The sequence below is a fragment of the Vipera berus genome, assembly GCF_964194415.1.
Source record: "Vipera berus genome assembly, chromosome: 2".
Lineage (NCBI taxonomy): Eukaryota > Metazoa > Chordata > Lepidosauria > Squamata > Viperidae > Vipera > Vipera berus.
This window is the reverse complement of record NC_138203.1, coordinates 165,816,247-165,839,110: the sequence shown is the minus strand read 5'-3', so window position 1 is coordinate 165,839,110 and position 22,864 is coordinate 165,816,247. Positions and strand designations below refer to the sequence as shown.

The 22,864-nt window shown below is 38.0% G+C and overlaps 1 protein-coding gene across 4 annotated transcripts in view; it reads right to left on the bottom strand.

The window, feature by feature from the left end:
• Positions 1-3,706: 3,706 nt before the first annotated feature.
• The window catches only part of ASPSCR1 (ASPSCR1 tether for SLC2A4, UBX domain containing), a 90,364-nt gene continuing 71,206 nt past the window's right edge, over positions 3,707-22,864 (bottom strand). Inside the window, exons 13-16 of one of the 4 annotated variants that reach the window (XM_081319938.1) lie at positions 12,283-12,334; positions 9,605-9,674; positions 5,502-5,689; positions 3,707-5,217 (exon numbers count right to left, since the gene is read on the bottom strand). In XM_081319938.1, coding sequence (XP_081176064.1) covers positions 5,204-5,217; positions 5,502-5,689; positions 9,605-9,674; positions 12,283-12,334 — 324 coding nt within the window. In that variant the 3' untranslated portion in view covers positions 3,707-5,203. Of the gene's footprint in view, positions 5,218-5,501; positions 5,690-9,604; positions 9,675-12,282; positions 12,335-18,053; positions 18,113-18,134; positions 18,166-20,879; positions 20,947-22,864 lie in introns of those variants that run through there. The other 3 variants (XR_014025408.1, XR_014025407.1, XM_081319939.1) reach the window with 3 other exon arrangements.

Sequence of the window (22,864 nt, the reverse complement as noted above, 5' to 3'; positions counted from 1 at the left end):
TTCCGGTTGCCTTGCCCCGCCCCGGGTGCTGACAACCCACGCTACGCCACTGCTCAGGAATGTCTTCCTACCTTTTTCTTCCCTCGTTCCCTCCCAACTTTCTTCAAAGCAGCTGGAAGCATTTGGAAGTAATTAGACCTGAAGGGAAATGTTGGCCAATCTAGGAGACAATGACAAGTGCCAGGAATCCTTAGTGCCCCTTCCAGCCACTTTCAAGTTCATTCAGATTGTACAGGGCTGTTTTCTTTGTTAAAAAAAAAAGTGGAGGCAAGAGGGAACTGGGCCAGATCAACCCCACTGAATGGAAAGCTGGTTACTCTGACTGCGTCTGAACAGTGGATAGAGGTGAAATGTAGAGATTCAAGTGGAGATTGCACAGCCATTTTAAAGATATTTATATCCTTGCAGAAAAGGCACATCCTTTGTTTGCCTAATGTGAACTCCATTTGATCATCTTTCAAGATTATAAAAAGGCAGGCATAGATTAAAAAAAAACACCTTGTGATGTGGATCACTTATTTCTAAGAAGAATATGCTGCTTCCTTCAGTGACATGCCAACACAGGAGAACGATTCAGCATCTTTTGAGCAATACAGCACAGATGTTATTAGTCTAGCTTTGTAGCTATTTGCAGGGGTGCATCTCTTCTATCTGCCCATTCCCATGGTGAATAAATATAGAAGCTCTTGAATGCTTAAGTACTGTTGTCAAGTGAAAATATGCATGTGCAATAATTTGTAAGCAGAGCTATACAAAATGTTCCACATTCCAAATGAATGCTTTGAAACTCTGAGCTTCGGGTGGTGGGGGGAAACCCCAGTGGTCTGAAGATTTGTTCTCTATTAAGGACAAAATAGGGCATTTTGTTTCAGTATTGTAGCATGTACTGCCATTCCCATAACTGAAGGAATGTTTTTTTTAAATAAGCCAGCCAGAGGCTTAAAGTGTATTAACCAATAAAAAAGGAGGAACGTGCCACCACTGGTTGAAGGTAACTGAAGGCAGGAGGGTACAATAATAAGAGTCAGCTAAGTTTATGTTCAGTGGTTGAAAATTAATTTTTATTAAAGAAAAAGACTTGCCTATTCACTGGGGTTTCAATTCATTCTTATTAGGAAGTTAGAATCCAATACTGGAATACAGTGATAGTATTGACATGTTGGGTTATCTTTTCAGGTAGGCTATTAAATGCAAACACCGCATTACATATAAGATAACCTACAGGATATCAATATCAATAGCAACAGCAATAGCACTTAAGACTTCTATACCGCCCCATAGCGCTTTACAGCACTGGATGGTTTACAATGTCTGCCTATTGCTTCAACAATCTAGGCCTCATTTTACCGACCTCAGAAGGATGGAAGGCTGAGTCAACCTTGATCTCCAAACTCCAGACTGTGGGCACAGTTTGTCTGCAATACTGTATTCTTAACCACTGCACCACCATGGCTCCTAATGTAATGCTGTATTGAAGTGAATCTGTCCTTAGTTGGGGTTACTTATGCAGCGAAATTTAGCCAGCATAAGTTTAAAGAGCACACAAATTATTATGCTGTAGTAGTATGGCTTCCCCATTTTACCTGCTTTTGTGGCTTTATGGCATAAAATAAAGGCAGAAAGGACTTGTTGCAAATCCCTTCTGCTCTTTTTGGCAGAACACTCAATATTTTGAATGTTCTATAGCAGACATGTCAAACACAAGGCCCAGGGGCCGGATCTGGCCCGTGAAGTGGTTTCATGTGGCCCACGAAGCCATCCTGGAAACAGTGAGGGAACGGCCCCCACTGCCTTGGCCCTGGCCCGGAGACCCTCCTCCTGCCAGAGACCCTCAGATCTGTCTCACTCCTGCCCAGGCGAACAATGTAGAGCTGGCCACGCCCACCCAGGCCATACACACTAGCCACGCCCACCCAGTAGGCCACGCCCACCCTGGCCATACCCACCCGGCCCCCTGAGGGCAACCACAATGCTGATGCGGCCCTCAATGAAATTGAGTTTGACACCCCTGGTCTAGGCAGTCTATTTCCTTTTTCTAGTGTTCTGAGTTGTTGCAGTACATTTGTGCTTGCCTGAATTATGTTGTTACACAGCTCCTTTTCTGGGAGTTTGGGTTGTTACTTTGGTAGTGTAGTACTTGGTTAGTGTATGTTTCTAATTTGCTGCCATTTCTCTTTTGATGGATATCCAGGAAGGGCAATGTGTTGTTTTCTTCTTCCCTTGTGCATTTTATTCCTTTGAAGATGTAGTTTATTGTTTCATGTGTTTTCTCTAGTTGCTCCTTTTTTAATATGACAAAAGTGCCTTCCACATTCCAGATCCATATTTTTGGTGGTATGCATGAGAATGCTATGGTTTCTAGATACTGCATTAGAGTCTGTGCTATGGATTCTGAGACTGGATATGGGTGTTTCTCTGATTTATTGATATATGTGTCCATCAAACTGAAAGTGAGGCAGAGGTTGATGAGACAGATTGATGAGGTCCATGATTATGAGTATTTTGATGTTAGTGTATTTGGTTATGTAGGGTATGTTTTATAGTACTGCTGCCGTGGATTCTTTCACTAGATCTGGGTCAATGGATATAAAGAGTGCTGTAACATTGAATGAAACAAGGATCTCTTCTATTATTAGGCGTTTGATTTTTTTGAAGACACTTAATGGAATATTTGGTCCCCTCTGTGAAATGTCCAAGGTTTCTTGTAAGTCTTTTAGTTATGTTCTGTGTTGGGATCCTTTGTAACAATGCAATCAAACAAAAGAGATATGTTGAGCTTGTATATTTTTAGGTGTTGATAGAAGTGTGGGATGGTGGGTCTACATCTTTTCATCTCCCACCGTTCTTTTGTGATTTGACCTTTATTAATTATTTCATTAAGAATTGTCCAGATCTAGTTGTCTAGTTTCTGCACTGGGTTGGTGTTTACGGGGATGTAGGCTTGTCTTCTAGTAATTCTTTGGTTTTAAGTATGAACTGTGATCTGTCCACGATAACTATGCTTTGGCGTTTGTCTGCTGGGAGAAGGGTGATATTTTGTACCTTGGACAGAAAATATTGAGGGCTGCTCTGTCTTCTGCTTTGAGATGGTTCCGATTCTGTGTTTTTGTGGTCTGTGGTATGATTGTCTCCCTTATGTTTTCTTGGCTCTCTGTGGTATATCCTGTCCTTTTAAATGCTGTTTTCAAGGCTGCACAGATTTCTAATTGAATAGCATTATCTATGTTATAACTGAGGTCTTTCTGTAGGAGATTGTGTTCTGCGTTTTATGTACATCTCTAGCCTCAAGGAGCTATTTAGGACTTCTTAACTTTTATAGGAGTTAGCTAGAGAAGCCTAATATTCACCTGATTCAGCACTACTGTATTCTATAGAGAAGTATCTAGCTACTTCATTAAATATGCCTTTTAGTTTAAAGCACACTGCCCGCATATGACCAAGCAGTCTTACGTTATTAACTACCTGGGTGCTCTAGTCAGCAAATGTATCTTGCTTTTCATTAACAGAAAGAATGATTCAGAAGACCAAATGTATACAGAGGTTAGACCTGAAATCCCTAAACCATTATAAGGTGAAGCAAACTAGTATATTACCAAATCGAAGAGCAGCATCTCCTTCTCTATTAATTTTTACAATATAAGCTTGCACAAAATACAGAAAGGAACAATAAATTGAGGAAAGATTAAAAAAAAACTCTAAACATGTCCACAGCAAATATAGCTTTATATCATTGTAAAAATATCTACATTTTAAGCAAGGAATATGGTAAAGCCTTAATATAATAGACCGTGTTTAGCAGGACAGATTTTGTCTGTCCACTGTATGCTGCATATGCATAAAATCTCATTTCCATTTTATGAATTATAGTAGTTAAGGCATCAGGCTAGAAGCTAGGAAAACTTGAATTCCAGTTGTGGAAAAAAAGCCAGCTAGGTGACCTTGGCGCAGTCACTCTCTCTTAGTCCAACTCATCTCACGGGGTTGTTGTTGTGGGGAATTTAGGAGAAAAGAGTATTGTGTGTGTTGGTGGCTTTGAGTTATTTATAAAAATAATAAAGGTAGGATATAAATAAAGCTAAAATTCATTTGGTTTTAATCAACTTTCTGCTTTAAGATATCCCTTTCCCCTCATTTAAACTGAGGGCTTTAGTGTAATTTGCTGTCTATCCTAGGTACTGAAATTATCAAATAGAATCATCTGTACTCCTTCTTTACTTAAATCATCCCCTATTTTTTTTCTGAAATATTTAGGAAGCAGATCTGCTCATTAAGCAGAGAATCTTATATGGTCAAAGCTTCTCTGGTCCATTCATTTTAAGTACCATTTCTGCATCCTAGCAGTCCCCAATAGATCGGTTTATCAATTTCCTGAAAGACCTGTCCCTTCATGGAAAGGTAAAGATCTTCAAATTTAACTTGATTCCTGGAATGTACCTAGGAGGAACTGTGGGAACCAGACAGAGGAAGAGATCAGTGGCCAGGAGAAGAGGCAGTGTACCAAGGGTGGCAGCTAGGAGAAGGAAATATTTCAGAGACCCCACCCGTAACTGACTTGCTGTAAACTCTGCCTAGGAACCAACCTTTACTATTTTAAAGATTATGTTTACTGTGATTATCACAAAACATGCCTTTCTGTAATCCTATTTCTTGAGTTTGCCTGCCATGTACAGCTTGACAGTGCTTGGATATTCCCATACAATTTTCTTGCCAACAGTACAGAAGTGATTTGTTTTCTCTCCTTTTCCAGGGTCTATGGATTTAAAAGTCTTATGGTCTATTCCATAGAAGTATGACTTAGGTCTGACTCTGCTTAACATTTTCAAAATCAGCCACAACTGTCTCACAATTACTACCCACTATAGATTCACATTGAGTCCTATACTCTTGAAATTCTCAGCATCCACACAAAAAGATGGCAAATGATTTTGCCTGAATTTCTGTACTGACTCCATTTATGTCATAGGAAGCTGCAGCTTTCTCTTGCTTTATACCATCCAAATATGCAATGTATATGTCAACAATGCTGCAGAACACAGGCAACATTCATTCCCAATTTAACATAACTGGCAAATGGAAACAGCATTCAACTTTATTTTGAAAAATCATTTGTAGATCATATATTTTAGCTTGTTGGAAGCAGAAAATGGTAATGTTGGTTCACAACCAAGCAAAGCATCTTTCTGCAGCAGGTATTATCACTTCTTCATCTCTTCCCACCTGAAATGCAAACATAAGGCAAATGAGTTTGTACAGTGGAGCTTTCGTGAACCTTTCCAAAGAAAGATTTTCAAACAGAAATCCAGATAGTACATTAGCCTACTTAAAAACATTAAGCATATGCATTCTCACATTCTAAAGTGATAGGGGGAAATAAGTTTGGACTCAATGAGGGTCAACAGTTGGAAATAACTCCACACAAAATGGAGGAATTATGGGTGTGAAGACAAATTTGGATCTCTTTTTTCTGAAGAAGCATCTTCTTATTACATGTAATGTGGTACCTGGCAGCTTCAGCCACTTTGGCACTTTTCCAGGTGGGGCCCTCCTTATTTGTGGCTGCGGTGTTTCAAGAGTTGTTGATTCTGAATGCTCTGCTACAATATTTTGGTTAGTCTCATTTGACACAGGTGAGGAGCTAGGAGCAGATTCCAAATGTTGAACTGTATGATCTACCAATTTAGACAGCCGCCTGAAAGAAAAGATAAATATTAGATTTTCATGTTGCTCCTCTCCATTATTTAAGTACAATAAATTGCACGTTGAACTAAATGCAAAAGCCAAAGGTGCTGTTTTTCTTTCAATTTCCGTGGAGTTTGCAAATAAGTGGTCCTTTCATCATTCAGATGGAATTTAGACAGATGTAAAATAACATGTCTATATTCTGCCAACTGATAAATTCCACTGAAAATAATCCCACTGATCTTTGAAATAAATTATTCACATTGTAACACTAACAACAACAACAACAACAACAACAACAATAGAGTTGAAAGGAACCTTGGAAGTCTTCTAGTCCAACTCCCCTGCTCAGGCAGGAAACCCGGCCTATACCATTTCAGACAAATGGCTGTCCAGTCTCTTTAAAACTTCCAGTGTTGGAGCATTCACAGCTTCTGGAGGCAGATTGTTCCAGTGATTGATTGTTCTAAATGTCAAGAATTTTCTCCTTAGTTCTAGGTTGCTTCTCTCTTTGGTTAGTTTCCATCCATTGCTTCTTGTCCTGCCTTCAGATGCTTTGGAAAATAGCTTGACTCTCTCTTCTTTGTGGCAAACCCTGAGATATTGGAACACTGCTATCATGTCACCCCTCGTCCTTCTCTAATGAAGACATACCCAATTCCAGCAACCAATCCTTATATGTTTTATCCTCCAGTCCCCTGATCATCTTTTTTGCTCTTCTCTGTACTCTTTCTAGAGTCTCAACATCTTTTTTTTACATTGTGGTGACCAAAACTGGATGCAGTATTCCAAGTGTAGCCTTGCCAAGCGTTATAAAGTGGTATTAATACTTCACGTAATCTTGATTTTATCCCTCTGTTAATGCAGCCTAACACTTTTTTGGCAGCTGAAGCACACTACTGGCTCATATTTAAATGATTGTTCACTAGGACTCCAAGATCCCTGTCACAGTTACTACTATTGAGCAAGGTACTACCTATACATTACTTGTGCATTTGGTTTTTCTTGCCTAAATGTAGAACCTTACTTTTTTCACCACTGAATTTCATTTTGTTAGATAGCGCCCAGTGTTCAAGTCTGTCAAGATCCTTTGGTATCTTAAGCCTATCTTCTGGAGTGTTGGCTGTTCCTGCCAGCTTGGTGTCGTCTGCAAATTTGATGAGTTCCCCATCTATCTTCTCATCCGAATCATTGATGACGATGTTGAAGAGCACTTGACCCACAACAGAGCCCTGGGGCACTGTCCATATAGATGCAGTTCCATAGAGGACCACACGCTGAATACGGCCGGTCAGCCAGCTATGAATCCATCTGGTGGTGATGCTGTCTAACCCACATTTTTCTATATTATCAAGTAGTAGGTTGTGGTCTACTTTATCAAATGCCTCACTGAAGTCCAAGTAAATTATATCCACAGCATTCCTCTGGTCCACTGATTTTGTCACCAGGTCAAAGAATGCAATAAGGTTTGTCTGGCATGACCTGTTTTTAACAAACCCATGTTGGCTTTTGGTAATGACTTTGTTTGCCTCTAGGTGTTCGCTGATTCATTGCTTGATTTTCTTTTCCAGAATCTTCCCAGGTATTGAGGTCAAGCTGATAGGTCTGTAGTTTCCTGAATCCATTTTTCCCCCTTTTTTGAAGATGGGAACTACATCAGTTCTTTTCCAGTCCTCTGGTAGTTCTCCAGTGCTCCAGGATCTTTGAAAGATAAAGTTCAGTGTTTCTGAGATCACATCTGCCAGTTCCTTGAGAACCGTGGGGCGTAATCCATTTGGACTTGGTGATTTGAACTCATCTAGGGTGGACAGGTGCTCTCTTACCATTTTCTTGCCTATCTTAACTTGTGTTTCTAATCTGTTTTTATGGTACTGTTTTTGATAGTTTGGACTATGTTTTTTCCTTTGTGTAAAGACGGATGCAAAAACCAAGATAAGTAGTTGTGCTTTCTCTCTGTTGCTTGTCACCTTCTTGCCATTTTCTCCCACTAGTGGACCAATCATTTCCTTAACCTTTTTCTTGTATTTACATGTTGAAAGCAGCTTTTTTTTGTTATTTTTGACTTTTGTCGCAAGCCTTAGTTCATTTTGAGCCTTAGTTTTCCTCATTTCATCTTTGTAGGCCCGGGCTATTTGCTGATATTCTGCCTTAGTTATGTGCCCCTCTTTCCACTTTTTATGCTTGTCCTTTTTGTCTTTCAATTTATCAGAGAGTTCTTTATGCAGCCATGCTGGTTTCTTTTGAGAGCTGTTATTTTTCTTCTTAACTGGTATTTGCTAGACTGGGCTTTTATAATCTCACTTTTTAAAATTTCCCAAGCTTCTAGGGTTGTTTTCTCCTTGAGGATTCTCATCCATGAAATCCTTCCCAAGCTCTAAGTTTATTGAAATTAGCTCTCTTCAAGACTAATTTGACTATGTTCTGTATAATGTTGAATTCCAATATTGCATGATCACTCCCCCACCCAAGGTTCCTGTGGCTTCAACACTTTCTATCATTTCATCTCTGTTAGTGAGAATTAAGTCCAATATGGCTGATCCCCTAGTTCCCTTCTCTATTTTGGGGGAGACAACAGTTGTCTGCTAGATTTGTCAGGAATCTGTTTCATCTTCCACTTGGTGTAGAGTTTGTCTCCCAGTTGATGTCAGGGTAATTAAAGTCCCCCATTACTATTGTGATGTGCTTCTTGCATACCTTAGTTAACTGACTAGCAAAACGGTCATCTATTTCCTCTGTTTGGTTGGGTGGCCTATAGCATATACCGATGGCAATGTCATTTCCCCCCCTTTTTTTATATTGACCCAAATGCTTTCAAGACAGTTTTCATCATTGTTGTGCTGTATTTCTGCAGAGATGTAGTTATTTCATATAGAGAGAGCAACTCCACCTCCTTTTTTATTTGGTCTGTTTCTTTTAAATAATTTAAATCCCCCTAGCTTTGTGTTCCATTTATGGGTTTCATCCCACCACGTTTCCGTAATGGCAACAATATTATATCTGCCCTCATTTACCTGAATTTCTAATTCACCCTGCTTATTGCTCATACGCTGTTTGGTGATTAGACATTTGAGTCCTTTGTGACTGACCCTGTGGTTACTTTCTACATAAACTGTGTGGTGCCCAAGTTCCCCTATTTCCTTACCTTGATGAGTGCACTTGGTGTGGCACTCACTATTAAAAGCTTGATTTTGCTTGACAGCAAGGTTGATATTCTTATCCGCACACACATTTATGTTACATGCACTGATAACCCTATTAGTTTTAGATTGCCAGGGACAGGAATGTTCTATATCAATTAACTCACTGTCCCCATTTTTCAGTTTAAATATTTCTACAGAAAATCTGTGAACACTTCCTGGCTATCAAAAGACACGATCCACTATCCCTCATGTCCGTCCACAAAGACTTAGAAGGACACAAGGTTGATCTAACCGGGACCACAGTTGTAATCCAAGCAAAATCAAGGGGACAAAGAGAATTTCTCAAAGCTTGGTTCTCCACCAATAAGTCAATAAACAGACACATTGACAACAACCCAGTCTACCAACCACTGAGAACGGAAGAACTACTTCAATCACGAAGGCAGCATGTAAAATGAACGAACAGGCATCCCACCACACAGCCACAAAAATTACAACCTCCCACAAGAAACTGGACCACCTCTCAACAATAGCCAGCCAGCCAAACAACCTGAAAACAGACCATACTCAGAGGCAACCAAACGAACAAACACCATTTGCATCACCCAAACAATACTTAAATACCAAAGACTATATCCCAGCAACAACCAGCCAATCAAATAGCCCGAAACCAGACCATGACTCAGAAACATCCAGATAAATAATACCCACACCAATTTACATCACACAAAAAGGTATTTAAAGGCCAGATCAAACCAAAAGCCCAATTCATAATTTCTACTTACCTAGCTACTAAAATGTCAGCTTCAGAAGGGGACACAGCAGATTCCAGCAGATCCAATCTCAAATAGTGATCTGTAAAAATGGAACAATTTTAGGTGTTCTAAATAAGGTAACATATTATGCAAAGATATTAGATTCTTTATATAATCTTTGAAATAACATGCTTCAAAGAATGAAGCTACTAATGCATCTGTGTCCCTCTTATAAAATTACCTCTCAAGCCAGACTAACCCTCTAGATCAGGCATGTCAAACTGCCGGCCCGCGGGCCAGATGGCGTCATGCCAAAACTGCACCCACCCATTGGCAATGGGGGAAAAGTCACGATACGTCCCATGACATCATGAGTTTGACATGCCTGCTCTAGATGCTTCTTCAAACACACAAGACATCTGTAAACATCTGAGATTCTACATTTTGTTATACCCATTATCTTAGATCCTATTCAGTGAACTGGTCAAGTGCAGATGAGTATTAACAAAAATAAAATTGCCAAACAGATTGCACATATGCTTCTCCTGTCAATTAGTTTTTGAGGACTTTAGGCTGTTGACCATTTTCAAATAAATAACACCATCAGAAGAGAGAACTAGCTGATATTTTCAACCTTCAGTATCATCTTATTTTAATCCGTCTTGTAGACCAATCCTCTATTTCAGTGAATTGTTGCAATCAATATATACTTTTAAAATAACTGCAACAGTATTACATAAATACTTGCTCTAGGACATAAGGTGAATCATAGTTTGAAGTACTTGTCTATGCTAGCATTTACCAGTGGTTCAAATAATTGCAAAAGAAAATATTTAAATTATAACTTTAATCCAATTTAATTAAAAGATTAAAATTTATGTTATATCATAATCCAAAATATATAAATCTTTTATAAAGTGATATATATCTAGAATATATAAATTTATGTTGGAAACAATGAAAGTGTCATTTTATCATGCTTCATGGGCATATAAAAACAGCAGAAAACAGGCTCAAATGCATAAAGTGAGTAAGAGGATTTTAAAGATTAATGTTCAACTGAAATCAGAACATTTCCTCCTGGGTTTAGAAAAGAGACTGGTACAAAAGAGCAATGGAATAATCTTTATTTACATATTTATTTAATTTCTATAGCCATCCATCTGAATCAATGACTTTGGGCAGCTTACAATTCAAACAGAAAACATATATTACAATTAAAAATACTAAAACATTTTAAAATAATAAAAACACAAAAACATCCAGATTTTGTATATATAAGTACAGTGAGATTATTGTGTGTGCAAAGATGGAAAAAATCTGGCAATATCTACAATGGAAGAAAGGTTAGCAAAGATGACAGAACTTGCTAAGGTGGCTAACTTCTCTAATAAATTGTTTGATCAGAAAAAAGACAATATCTACTTATTATTGACCAGAAAGCTCTTATAGACTTTTTCTGTAATGAAGAAAAATGAACTTGTGGTATATGGTTTTGATTATACACGATAAGACTATGGAAAGAAGAGTCATGATGTAATCTTACAGAGAGAGGTTACTTATAACTGCTGTGAAGAAGATCAGAAACTAATTCTTTATATCTTCTTTTTTTCTACCTTCTTCTACCTTTTCTTTTTTGTATTTTTAGCATTTTCTTTTATTTCTTCATCAATCTACTTTATATTAATTCTTACTATGCTGTTGAAACGTGTGTGTGTGTGTATGTAAGTAATATCTGTGGACTTCTTGCAGATACTCCCCAGATACCCAATTCTGTCTCACTTGATATTTTTTTTAAGTTCCTAGAATAAAGAGGCAGGGGAAGGATTGAAATGTTACACTCCTTTCTCAATGGCAATCATTTTGTAACCATGTTCACTAAAACTGAGCTGCAGGTGATGTAAATAAATGATGCTTTCAGATGTCAATTTATACCACTAACAACCAAAGGGTATCATGCAGCTTTGCTTCTTTGCTTTGCTTCTGAATATATCTTTTCTGTAACAGTACAGGTAGCCCTCAACGTATGACCATAATCAAGCTCAACATTTCTGGTGTTAACATTTGAAACATTTGTTGTGAATTTTGCCCCATTACTTTCTTGCCTCAGTTGTTAAGTGAATCACTGTTGATAAGTTAGTAACCAGATTGTTAAGCGCATCTGGCTTCCCCATTGACTTTGCTTTTCAGAAGGTCACAAAAGGGGATCTATATGACCTTGGGACATAGCAACAGTCATAAATGTGAACCAGTTTCTAAGCATCTGAATTCTGATCATATGATCACGGGGATCAGGTCGTAACTGTGAAAAACGGTCATAAGTCACTTTTTCCAGTGCTGTTGCAACATTGAACAATCACTAAACGAACTTTTGTTAAGTCGAGGACTACCTGTATGACAGGATTAAAGTACAAACAGAGTGTACTTTAAAATTCCATGAGTTGGATGATAAATCTTACTTGGAACTGTCCCCTATTATTTCACCTTCCAGATACTTCCCTTATTGATATTTTCATACTGGAGTGACTACTTCAGCAGCTATCCAAAGAAATATGCCTTAATTTAAAAAGTCCATAGAAACTGATATTCTATACATTTATTAATACCTCTATAATCCAGAGGTATTTTTTTTTAAAAAAATTACATATCACAGAAAGATTTTCACACTTTATCTACGCAGCCTCTACTATGGAGAGACAACTACTCACCTTTGTGCACTTCAGATCCAAAATATACAATAGCAGCAGGGAAAAGATTAGCCTGCAATAGGGGAGAAATCAGAGGATAAGAATAAACATGCTGAAGTTGCTCATCTTCTATCAGTCTTGCAAGAATACTTCCTCATCAAATAGCAATAATTTTAATCCTAGACATGAGATGGGACCCCATCTATTTCTCTTAGGAATACCAGACTAAGCCTCCATTCTGGAAACAAAACACTCTTTAAATATAGAGGATCATAATATAATTCAACATTATAACTCAAATATTTATTTACTCATAGATTTCTTAGTTACAGATCCTGAAAATAATTTTTACCTTAATATTGTGAGTGGTATGTGGAAAATACTCTTTTCCACACCGACTGATTGTCATAAGAAATGTGATTTGAAAAACTGATGCTTAGCTATATGTTGTTTTATTCTTCTTTCCTATCTATTTTTTCTAGTGCAACCTACTTTGTACATTGTAAACTAAAGGCCAAGAATTAGCTTACGTCTGACTTGTGAAAATTGTTCTGTGAGCCTTTTAAGTAAACACGGGGTAAAAATGCTTTAAATAAATGATATATTGACATTTAGGAGATTACACATGAGAGGAGCCTCTCTCAGTATTTGTTCCATTCTCAGGCAACTGTTCTTGCCAGTCTCCCATTGAACCCATCTAAGCATACTAGACAAAATACTCAAGAGTTGTAATAGTCATTTCCTTCTTTTTTTAATTATCTAACAAATGTATATACACCACAGTTGCAAGATGCTCAGTAGTTTACAGTAAAATATATACAATATATAACAATTAAATCTTCATTCTGACATACTACGTCTCTGCAGAGCTTGCTAATGTTATCAACAGAAATAGTTTTTATGACAAATCTATACACTAGATTACAAACTTGGGATTTTAAACTCGGTAACTTGCCAATGAACAACTGGCTAGTTTTGAAGCAAAGAAGTTCCCTGTGCAGAAGAACTGTTGTGTATGGAACTCTTGCCCTATTATATTCAAAGGAATGCATAGAAGATTATTACTCTATAGTTATTATGCATGATTTTAAAGCTTTTGATAAACCTCCACCAAAATCTTCTGAGTAAAGTAGAAGAGAAGGGACAAGATTTTCATTATTCACTTTGATAATTTCATAAAATGTCTACCTTGGGAAAGTTTTATGTGTATGTGTGTGGGAAAATTATTCTAAAAATAGTTTCTTAAAAATAATCTGAATGTATATCTGAACAGCAAGATCGCCACTTTAATAATAATAAAAACCCACCAAGCTGTGAAACAATTATTTCGAAATTAATAAACAGGGAGCAGAATAAAATGCAGTGAATACAAATATAAGCAGGATTTTTATTTCTAACGAACTCCTATCAACGTTCATAAGGAAAGATAATTTCAGATCTCTTGTCTAATTACTAGAATGGTACAAACACACTGCTATTTTTGAAATGATGATTCCTGCCGGTATCTGGATACTGGAAAAATCCAGGTATAACAGTGGAAAATAACAAACTTTAGCAACTACTTCACCACAATCCCTGAGATACTGGCCAACAAAATTATGCTCTAAAGAATTCTAAAGAATTGCCTTTGCATGGCACCTAAGATTCCATCTCTCTTTTAGGGAATGGGTCCTCCAGAGCATCAACCAGATACTATAGTGGCAAAAACAGTATTTATTAGTCTTTTTAAAATATTTTTCTCTCCCAGACAGTGGGACACAAGGTTGGCTAACATCACCAGAAGCCAGTCACAAAGGCGGCTCTTCGTAAACGTTTTAATTAAAAAAGTACCAGACACAGTTAAGAAACTCCAAGAAAACTCTTATAAAAGCTTTGAAGTTTCCGCTGTCTTCATCTGAAGGGATCCTACTATTTAGAGAGTGGATTAAAGGAAAACAACAACAACAAAACCCTCCCTCAGCCTCTTTGCATACACACTATCCTTTTCACGCCAGCCACAGAATTGGAAAATGAGGTTTTGTAGTGTGTTAGTGTTGGAATTTTTTAATAACCTCTTCTCTCTTTTTTTTTCCTCTCTTGCCCAATTATCGTGATGAATAATTAACATTCTGAAGGAGATAACTAAGCGCAGCATCTCGGAGCTCAAAGCCCTTTAGTTCAAAGCCCTGCCCTTATTCAGTTTCTCCAGTTGCCGCCACTAAAACTTCCTTGTCAATCATGCTCTGGGCACACACTTCAAAGCTTCAAGTGGGAATGGCCCCAAGGGGTCAGAGAAAATTCATGGCAGAGCCTGTGAGGGGAACACAAAGAAGAGGGAGAGAGCGGGCACAGAGGAACACAGTCCAAGAATGAGAGACACACGCAGTACAAATGCTTCTCCCTCCCCCCCCCCTCTCTCTCTCTCTCTCTCTCACACACACACACACACACACAGAGCTACCCTATTTTTACTCACAAGTTGACAAATAAGCCCAGCTTTAGCTTTCCAACTCCCCCCCCCCTCAAACAATTCCCAGCACTGGCAAGACATCAGACCGAGGCGCTTTTAATTGGAAGAGACTTAAAGGAATGAGACAGCAGTTCTGGAGCACACAAATTTCAGTCGCCACCTCTCCCTCCCCCCCCCCACACACAAAATCTATTTTCTTTCCTCAAGTTGGCCAATAAAAACTCTCTTCAGAGAGGTTGATCCATAGCTTGCTCTTTTTTTTTTCAGGCTAGGCACACAGCATGCTCATTTGGGCACCAATTGTCTCTTTTTGAATAATGTTTTACTGGAACCCCCCAAAGAACACTATGACTAAAAAAAATTGTATTGTGGCCTGTAAGATTTGGATCCAAGCAAGTGCAGGCTAACAAAATGATAAATTATGGATTTCTTGGATAGCTTGGACCTCTTGGTATTTTTTCTTAAGTACAAGAATTGAATACATATATCTATCCAACCAACCTAAGGATATACAGAGAAAACAACTTATCTCCACACCTTTTTTCCTCCCCAGACTCATCTTCAACACTGCTCGACAGTATCGTTTTAACCACTTTCACTCTTATTTGCTTGGAATTATTACATGAAAATAGACGACTTGAGGCAATTTCCAATTTCTTCATTGACAGAAACTTTGTGAATCACTCCCTATTTTATAGTATGAATGCCTATAGCTTTTGAATATTTAGAACTGCTCCTAACCCTTTTTATCAAGATAACACATTCACAATTCCTGCAGAACTCCTGAAAATCACATTTTCATTTACAGAGTTTTCAATTATACAGCTGAAAGCTTCTAGACTTCATAAAAATTATAATTTTCAAAATCAGACTCAGGTTAGAGGAGAAGCACTGCCACCAATCAAACAAAATAATTGAGAACTCAAATGCTGCACAATGTAGGAACTTGTAGATTTAACAGTTTAGCCAAGTTGAGTACAATTTTCTATCCCACTTGTGAAAAACATGCACCATTCTTCTACAGTTTTATAAAAACATTTGTGACTATTTGTTATAATGGTATTTTTGGAGTGTCTTTGTATTATCATCTCTGTGTATACAGATACATACATACACAGTACAGCAATAGCAATTCCACTTAGACTTATATACTGCTTCACAGGGCTTTACAGCCCTCTCTCTAAGCAGTTTACAAAGTCAGCCTATTGCCCGCAACAATCTGGGTCCTTATTTTACCGACCTCGGAAGGATGGAAGGCTGAGTCAACCTTGAGCCGGTGAGAATCGAACCCCTGGCAGTCAGCAGAATCAGCCTGCAATACTGCATTCTAACCGCTGGACCACCAGGGCTCTTACAAATTAAATAGATAAAAACAGAAAAGCTGTGGGAGAAAACTTGTAAAATAAAAGAGACGGGTCATTAAATGTAATAGATCTCTGCTATCACAACATTTCAGCTTTAGTGCATCACTTTAACTACAAGGATTAAAAATACTAGCGTAATTACAACCCAAAGAACTGCCTTGCTGGATCAGAGCTACAGCCCATCTAGGGCAGCATTCTCCTTCCAAGACAGATGTTTCTGGAAGATTACAGACATAACATGGAATTAATATACTAAAAGAAAGATATAGATATTCATGAGATTTAAGTGACTGGTCAGTGCATCAAACTTACGAATTGTTACCAATGTATGCACTGAAAAATAATATGGGTAGGGAAAACGGCACTTGACAATAATTCTCTTGAAATTGTCAGGTCTTTTATTCTGCCTCATTTAGAAACAATTGGGAAAAAATAAATGGGAAAATGACAGCCTATGCAGCAAAGGGATCTTGAATTCCTAGTGGACAATCACTTAAATATGAGCCAGCAGCGTGCTGCAACTGCAAAAAAAGCCAACACAGTTCTAGGCTGCATTAACAGAGGTATAAAATCAAGATCACGTGAAGTGTTAATACCGCTTTATAATGCCTTGGGTAAAGGCCACTGCATCCAGTTTTGGTCACCACAACGTATAATAGATGTTGAGACTCTAGAACAGGAGTGTCAAACTGCCGGCCCACAGGCCGTATGCATCATGGCAAAACCGTACCTTCCATTGCCAGCAATGGAAAAAAAGTCATGATATGTCACGACACGTCACGTGATGTTGCAAGTTTGACACAGCTGCTCTAGAAAGAGTGCAGAGAATAACAAAAATGATCAGGGGACTGGAGGCTAAAACATATAAGGAATGGTTGCTGGAATTGGGTATGTCTAGTTTAATGAAGAGAAGGACGAGGGGTGACATGATAGCAGTGTTCCAATATCTCAGGGGCTGCCACAAAGAAGAGGGAGTCAAGCTATTCTCCAAAGCACCTGAAGGCAGGACAAGAAGCAACGGATGGAAACTAACCAAAGAGAGAAGCAACCTAGAACTAGGGAGAAATTTTCTGACAGTTAGAACAATTAATCAGTGAAAAATCCTGCCTCCAGAAGCTGTGAATGCTCCAACACTGGACTTTTTAAAGAAGAGACTGGACAGCCACTTGTCTGAAATTATTCTATTCTATTCTATTCTATTCTATTCTATTCTATTCTATTCTATTCTATTCTATTCTATTCTATTCTATTCTATTCTATTCTATTCTATTCTATTCTATTCTAAGCATACTTATCTTTGTTTACAATAAATACACTAAATTTGAGGTACAAGGTAACATATAAGCACCTGGAAAATTTTGATGCAGCTCCATATTTTCAGTAAATTAAATAAAGTTTAGTTTTGTTGTAGTCATAACCAATTTTGCATAGGTTCTATCATATTATTCAAAAAACAAATTGGATCTTGGCCTGAAAAAAACAGTACATCCTCAATTTACAATGTTATATCTAGGCTCCACATTTTTTCCACAGGGATTCTTACAAAGTAGAAATGGTCAATATCTGTGGTAACATACTTCTAGTTTAGGAAGAATGTCAGAAAACATGTAAATGGGTGGTAGAGACCATTTTAAGACAGTGGGAAGAGGAGCTTACTAATTTGCCTTGGAGACTGACTTTTTGCTATTGGCTATGCTTTTGATAGCCATTTTGTGAGAGCATCTAAAATACCTGTAGTCACAAATTTGATTCAGCAGGTCCAAATGATTGCCTATCCCTTGTACCATGTGATCCTGATCAGCATTAAATTCCTTTCATGGAAAGGATGACACAATGACAATCATTTCCAAAAAGACAATGCATTATTCTAGTGCAGTCTTGAATTACAGTTGAAAAGTCATCATCAGTGCCGAAAAATGTGATGCGCTGAGTAGTAACTGATTAAACAATGAAAAGGAGTGCTGTGGAAGTGTACTAACCGGATATCCTGCAGCAAAAACATGGATGCATGCCCATCATTCTGGGAAAGACTGTATCTCTGGAAAATGATCAAAGGCAACAAATGTCCTTTGTTTCTGAATAACAAATGAACTGCAGCAAGACACAGAAACATTGTTATTTTACAAGGACAACGCTTTGAGCCTTTCTTTCATGTGAAAGCCTAAGTATGGCTAAAAACGTTTTAGGTTTTACCTATTCCATTTTTGGGGAGAACAGGAGATAGAATTAAGGAAATAAAATTTCAAAATATGCTTATCTGTAAGTTATCCCTACATGACTGCATACTTTTTAGAAATTCACTAACCTTCTACGTCTTTGATGGTTTTGTACTTTCACAGTACATATTTCTCTTTTAATCAACAAACAATTGGCCTGTGCTTCCAGAGTTGCCCTTTACCTCCACATCAGTAGCATTTTATAGTATCTAAGTTCTGAACTTCTGAAGCCAGACTAAGATGTCTTTCAAGTGTAACAAATATACCTTCTGCACCAGATAATTATAATCTCTCGATTCACCTCAAGCAGCGAGCAGGTAATACAGATTTATTTTATGACATTAGAAGTCACATTTCATCACTTCAAACAAGAAGTTGTGGAAAGCAGGAATATATCATACTTAAGACAAACTTCACATTCACCGCACCTTGCTTAGTACTTAAGATTTTTCTTTGGGGTGGGGGTGGGGGTGAGCAAGTAGTTGGTTGAAATTATCTGTCTGCATTTTCATGAATCATTTTTCAAGGGAAAAATCCTCTTCCCCATCACTCCCTTAAACAGCTTCACTTTTATATATTCTCCTGCCTATTGTCCAAGGTAAATCACCCTCCTACCAAAAGGTTGCTGAGGGGGGGGGGGAAAGATTTGCCAAGTTTATTCAGAGAACACATGACCAAATAGTGGCTGCTGTCTTTGGAGGGCTGAGGAAAGAGATTTGCAGCTGCCAAAAGGAGAAGCATTCTTTCCATGACACGAGTTGTAATGACTAGAGTGCCATGAGTCCACGGTTAGTTTGATGTGTAAAGATTAGTAAGTATATGAGAACATCAAAGGGGACATGCACATGAATGCAGAACTCTAAGCTAGTAGCATGAAATACCATATAATCCAGAACACCCGCCCCATCCCCCACCATTCACTGAACACAGAAACCAGCACTTGGAAAATTTAATTGGGGAGTTTGTGGATCAAAGCTCCTCTGACAGGAGGCAAAGAGCATCTCCGGAAGGGATATAAACATGAGAGCCACGGTCAAAGGGACACCATCTAAATGGCCTTCTCTTAGTACCTGAGAACAAAGCTTCCCAAGCTGAGAAGATCCTGATCAAACACAGAAGGCAGCTGGGAAAGAAAGGCTTAAGAAGACTATTGTTTTTATCAGATAATGTCTAAAAGTTCAACTTTTACTCATCGGCCAGAGTGCTGCTAGCTGTTTCACCAGAGTGCTGGCTCTTTTAACATTGTAATGGATTTATTGTAAAACTTCAAATGCACTGATTCATTTCCTTACTCCTATTCCTTGGTGTAATTATTTCTGCAATTCTGTGTACACCCCAACCTCCCTGGTCCCACTATGCTGCCCCACTGTGACAGCTGAATATGTTCCTGGGAGGAATGAACGAAGAATGTTTGGGGGATATTCCAGGAGTATATACTCAAAGCTGCTCAGTTGAAGCTGACACGACATCTATATTGGGCAGCAGCAATATAGAAAGAGAAAGGAGGCAGATAATGATTTTAGCAACCATGGCAAGGCATACTGTGCAGGACAGGGCAATGGTAAACCATTCCTGACTTTTACTAAGAAAACCACATGGACAGACAATATAAAATAACTGAAAAGATAATGCTGGATGATAGCACACACACACACACACACACACACACACACACACACACACACCCAAGTCAGTTGGCTCCTAATATGCCACTGAAGAAAATATGGGGTTCTTTTGGAATATCAACGGTGTTATGAATTAGCTAATTCTGAGCTATGGGAGCTCTAATTACTGATGTTACTATGCAGAAGAAGAAAATCTGAGAGTCCAAAGACAGAATTGGAACATGTAATGTAATTGTGAAAGTGTGAAAATGATTCCAAACTAAGCGAAAGACGAAATGAAATGGCTACATACGGACTTCTTAGTCACGTGAACTGAAATAGATTGCAACTGGACACTTTCAGTCAGATGATCATACTGTTTATTGCTCAAGGAGATGAAAAATGAAGAAAGAACTGTGTTGTTTTTAGTCAGGAAGACAGTACCTGGCTAATAAAGACAGTTCTTAGGTACAATGGAGTCAATGACCAAATAATATCAATTAGACTTTGTGGACAAGCGTTTAATATTACAATTATTCAAGCTTATACTCCAACCTTATGCAGAAAGAAGGTAAGTTTTACGCTCAGATCAACAGAACAGGCAAGCAATATGTGATGGTTTTGGTTGGAGCCAAGAATATGTATGTTGGAAATAACATGGACTGTATGACTTATGAAATAGAAATGATAAAGAGAGCAACTTCAGTGTTGCTAAGCCAGTGATTTTTCATTCGTAACATGGCTTTCTAATAACTGAAATGGCACCTCTATACATGAACATCACCAGATAAAATATAGAGAAATCAAATTAACTGTATTATTGGCATTAGGAAGTAGAAGAGCTACGGTATAATAGCAAAAGACATTAGCCAGGGTTCCCTGTGGAATAGATCACCGACCGCTCACGTGCAAGTTCCAAGTACAGCCAAAGCAGAAGGACAAAGCCAACCAGTTTTCCATAATACGATTCTGAATGTATACCCACCATTTTCAATGAAAACCTCAGGAATTGCTTTGAAGTCCTAAACCTCACTGATAGGCAACCAGAGGAACTGTGGAATGAAATCATAGAACTTGTTAAAGATGAATGTAATAAGGGATTGCCAAACAAAAAAAGCAAATGGGGTCAACAGATGACGGGAATTGCCAAGAAAAAGAGAAGCTGTCCCCAAGAAAGACAAAGAACTCAGGATGAAACGTGAATTTCAAATAATTGTTAGAAGAGACAAGAAGCAGTATTACATCGATATCTGTAAAAACAGTGAAGCTGAAAAAAGATCTGGACAAAGAAGAAAAGTGTCCAAAAGATCCCCAAATTCAGGAGGTTCGAATCTCGAACTGATATGTTAAAAGACATCAAAGAAAAACAGTAAATTGATCCAAAGAAATGAAAAAATATACTATTACTTTTTATAGTTGAACGTTAACATCCAAGATATCTTAGAAATATCCCCTACTTATAAGAACCCCTAGTACAGTGATGGCAAACCTTTTAGAGACCGAGTGCCCAAACTGCAACCCAAAACACACTTATTTATCGCAAAGTGCCAGGGCCGCATCAGCATTGTGGTGCCCTCAGGGGGAGCAGGGAGGCACCTCTGAGTGCCGCCTCTGGCATGCAAAAACTGGGGGTGCAAAAATGGCTAGTGAGCATCACGCAGACACTCGCCCCGCCCCATTTGCAGCATATGTGTGCTCACAGCCCCGTGCATGCATGTATGCATGTAAAATGCTTTCCCCCCTCCCTTTTCTTCCAGTCCACCAATCGACAATGGTTGGTGACCTCTGCTCTACCACCTCTACTCAAGCTTGCTAGTCGGCTGCTTCGTCTCCTTTGTGCTGGGCGGGGCTCCTGCTCTGGGCGGCGGTGGTGGCCTGATGAACCTGCTGGTGGCAGCAGTAGCGCGCGTGCCAACAGAGAGGGCTCTGAGTGCCGCCTCTGGCACGCGTGCCATAGGTTCTCCACCACTGCCCTAGTAGCTAAAAGTTCATATGAGAGTTACAATTAGGTTTTGGCATAAAACCTACTGACTAGAAAGCTAAAGCTTTTCCTTTGAGATATATATATATATATATATATATATATATATATATATATATATATATATATATATATATATATATATATATATATATATATATATATATATATATATATATATATATATATATATATATATATATATATATATATATATATATATATATATATATATATATATATATATATATATATATATATATATATATATAAGATTGGTTATTATACAACATATATTCCTATAATGTGTTAAATGTGATGCATATGTTGTATGTACTTACCAGTGGCTAATAATATATTTATAAGTGATACTGAGTGAAAATATTTAACTGTGTTACAAGTTTTCATATTACTGTTTTTAACTGCCAAGCTTTTATAGCAAAAAAAAGCAGTTATTACCACAGTTTTTTCCTAGTGCTTACTTTTAAGGCTTCAGAATTCTGTTCCTTTTATCAAGGACTTAAATGTCTTTTATCTTACATTTAGTTCTAAATTATTCTCCACCTTCCAACCCTTATACTTCAGGAGGTCCTGCTGGGGGTTTAATTGCTCCTTTGTACTAAGTTGCTTCTCTGTCTCCCATTCCTTATCAGTTTGTAGGAGGGATAAAGCAATTATTTGTTGCTAACTGGCTGTAGCTGGTCAGTGTCTTTGGAAAGTTTGTGAAGCTATAAGGCTCTGTTACTCCTTTCTCAGTTGTAGTAGATTTAGATTTATTAAATTTATATGCCGCCCTTCTCCCCAAGGACTCAGGGCGGCTCACAACAATAATTTTTTTTTAAAAAAACATAAACTACAAAATTTTAAAAAGAATTAAACAATGGAAGTAATAAATAAATGACAATTTATTGTCATTTAGTAGCTTTAGAGTCTCAAAGTTCAGTCCACCGTTTTAGTTTTTCCTCCTCTACACACAACTGGCTTCTTTA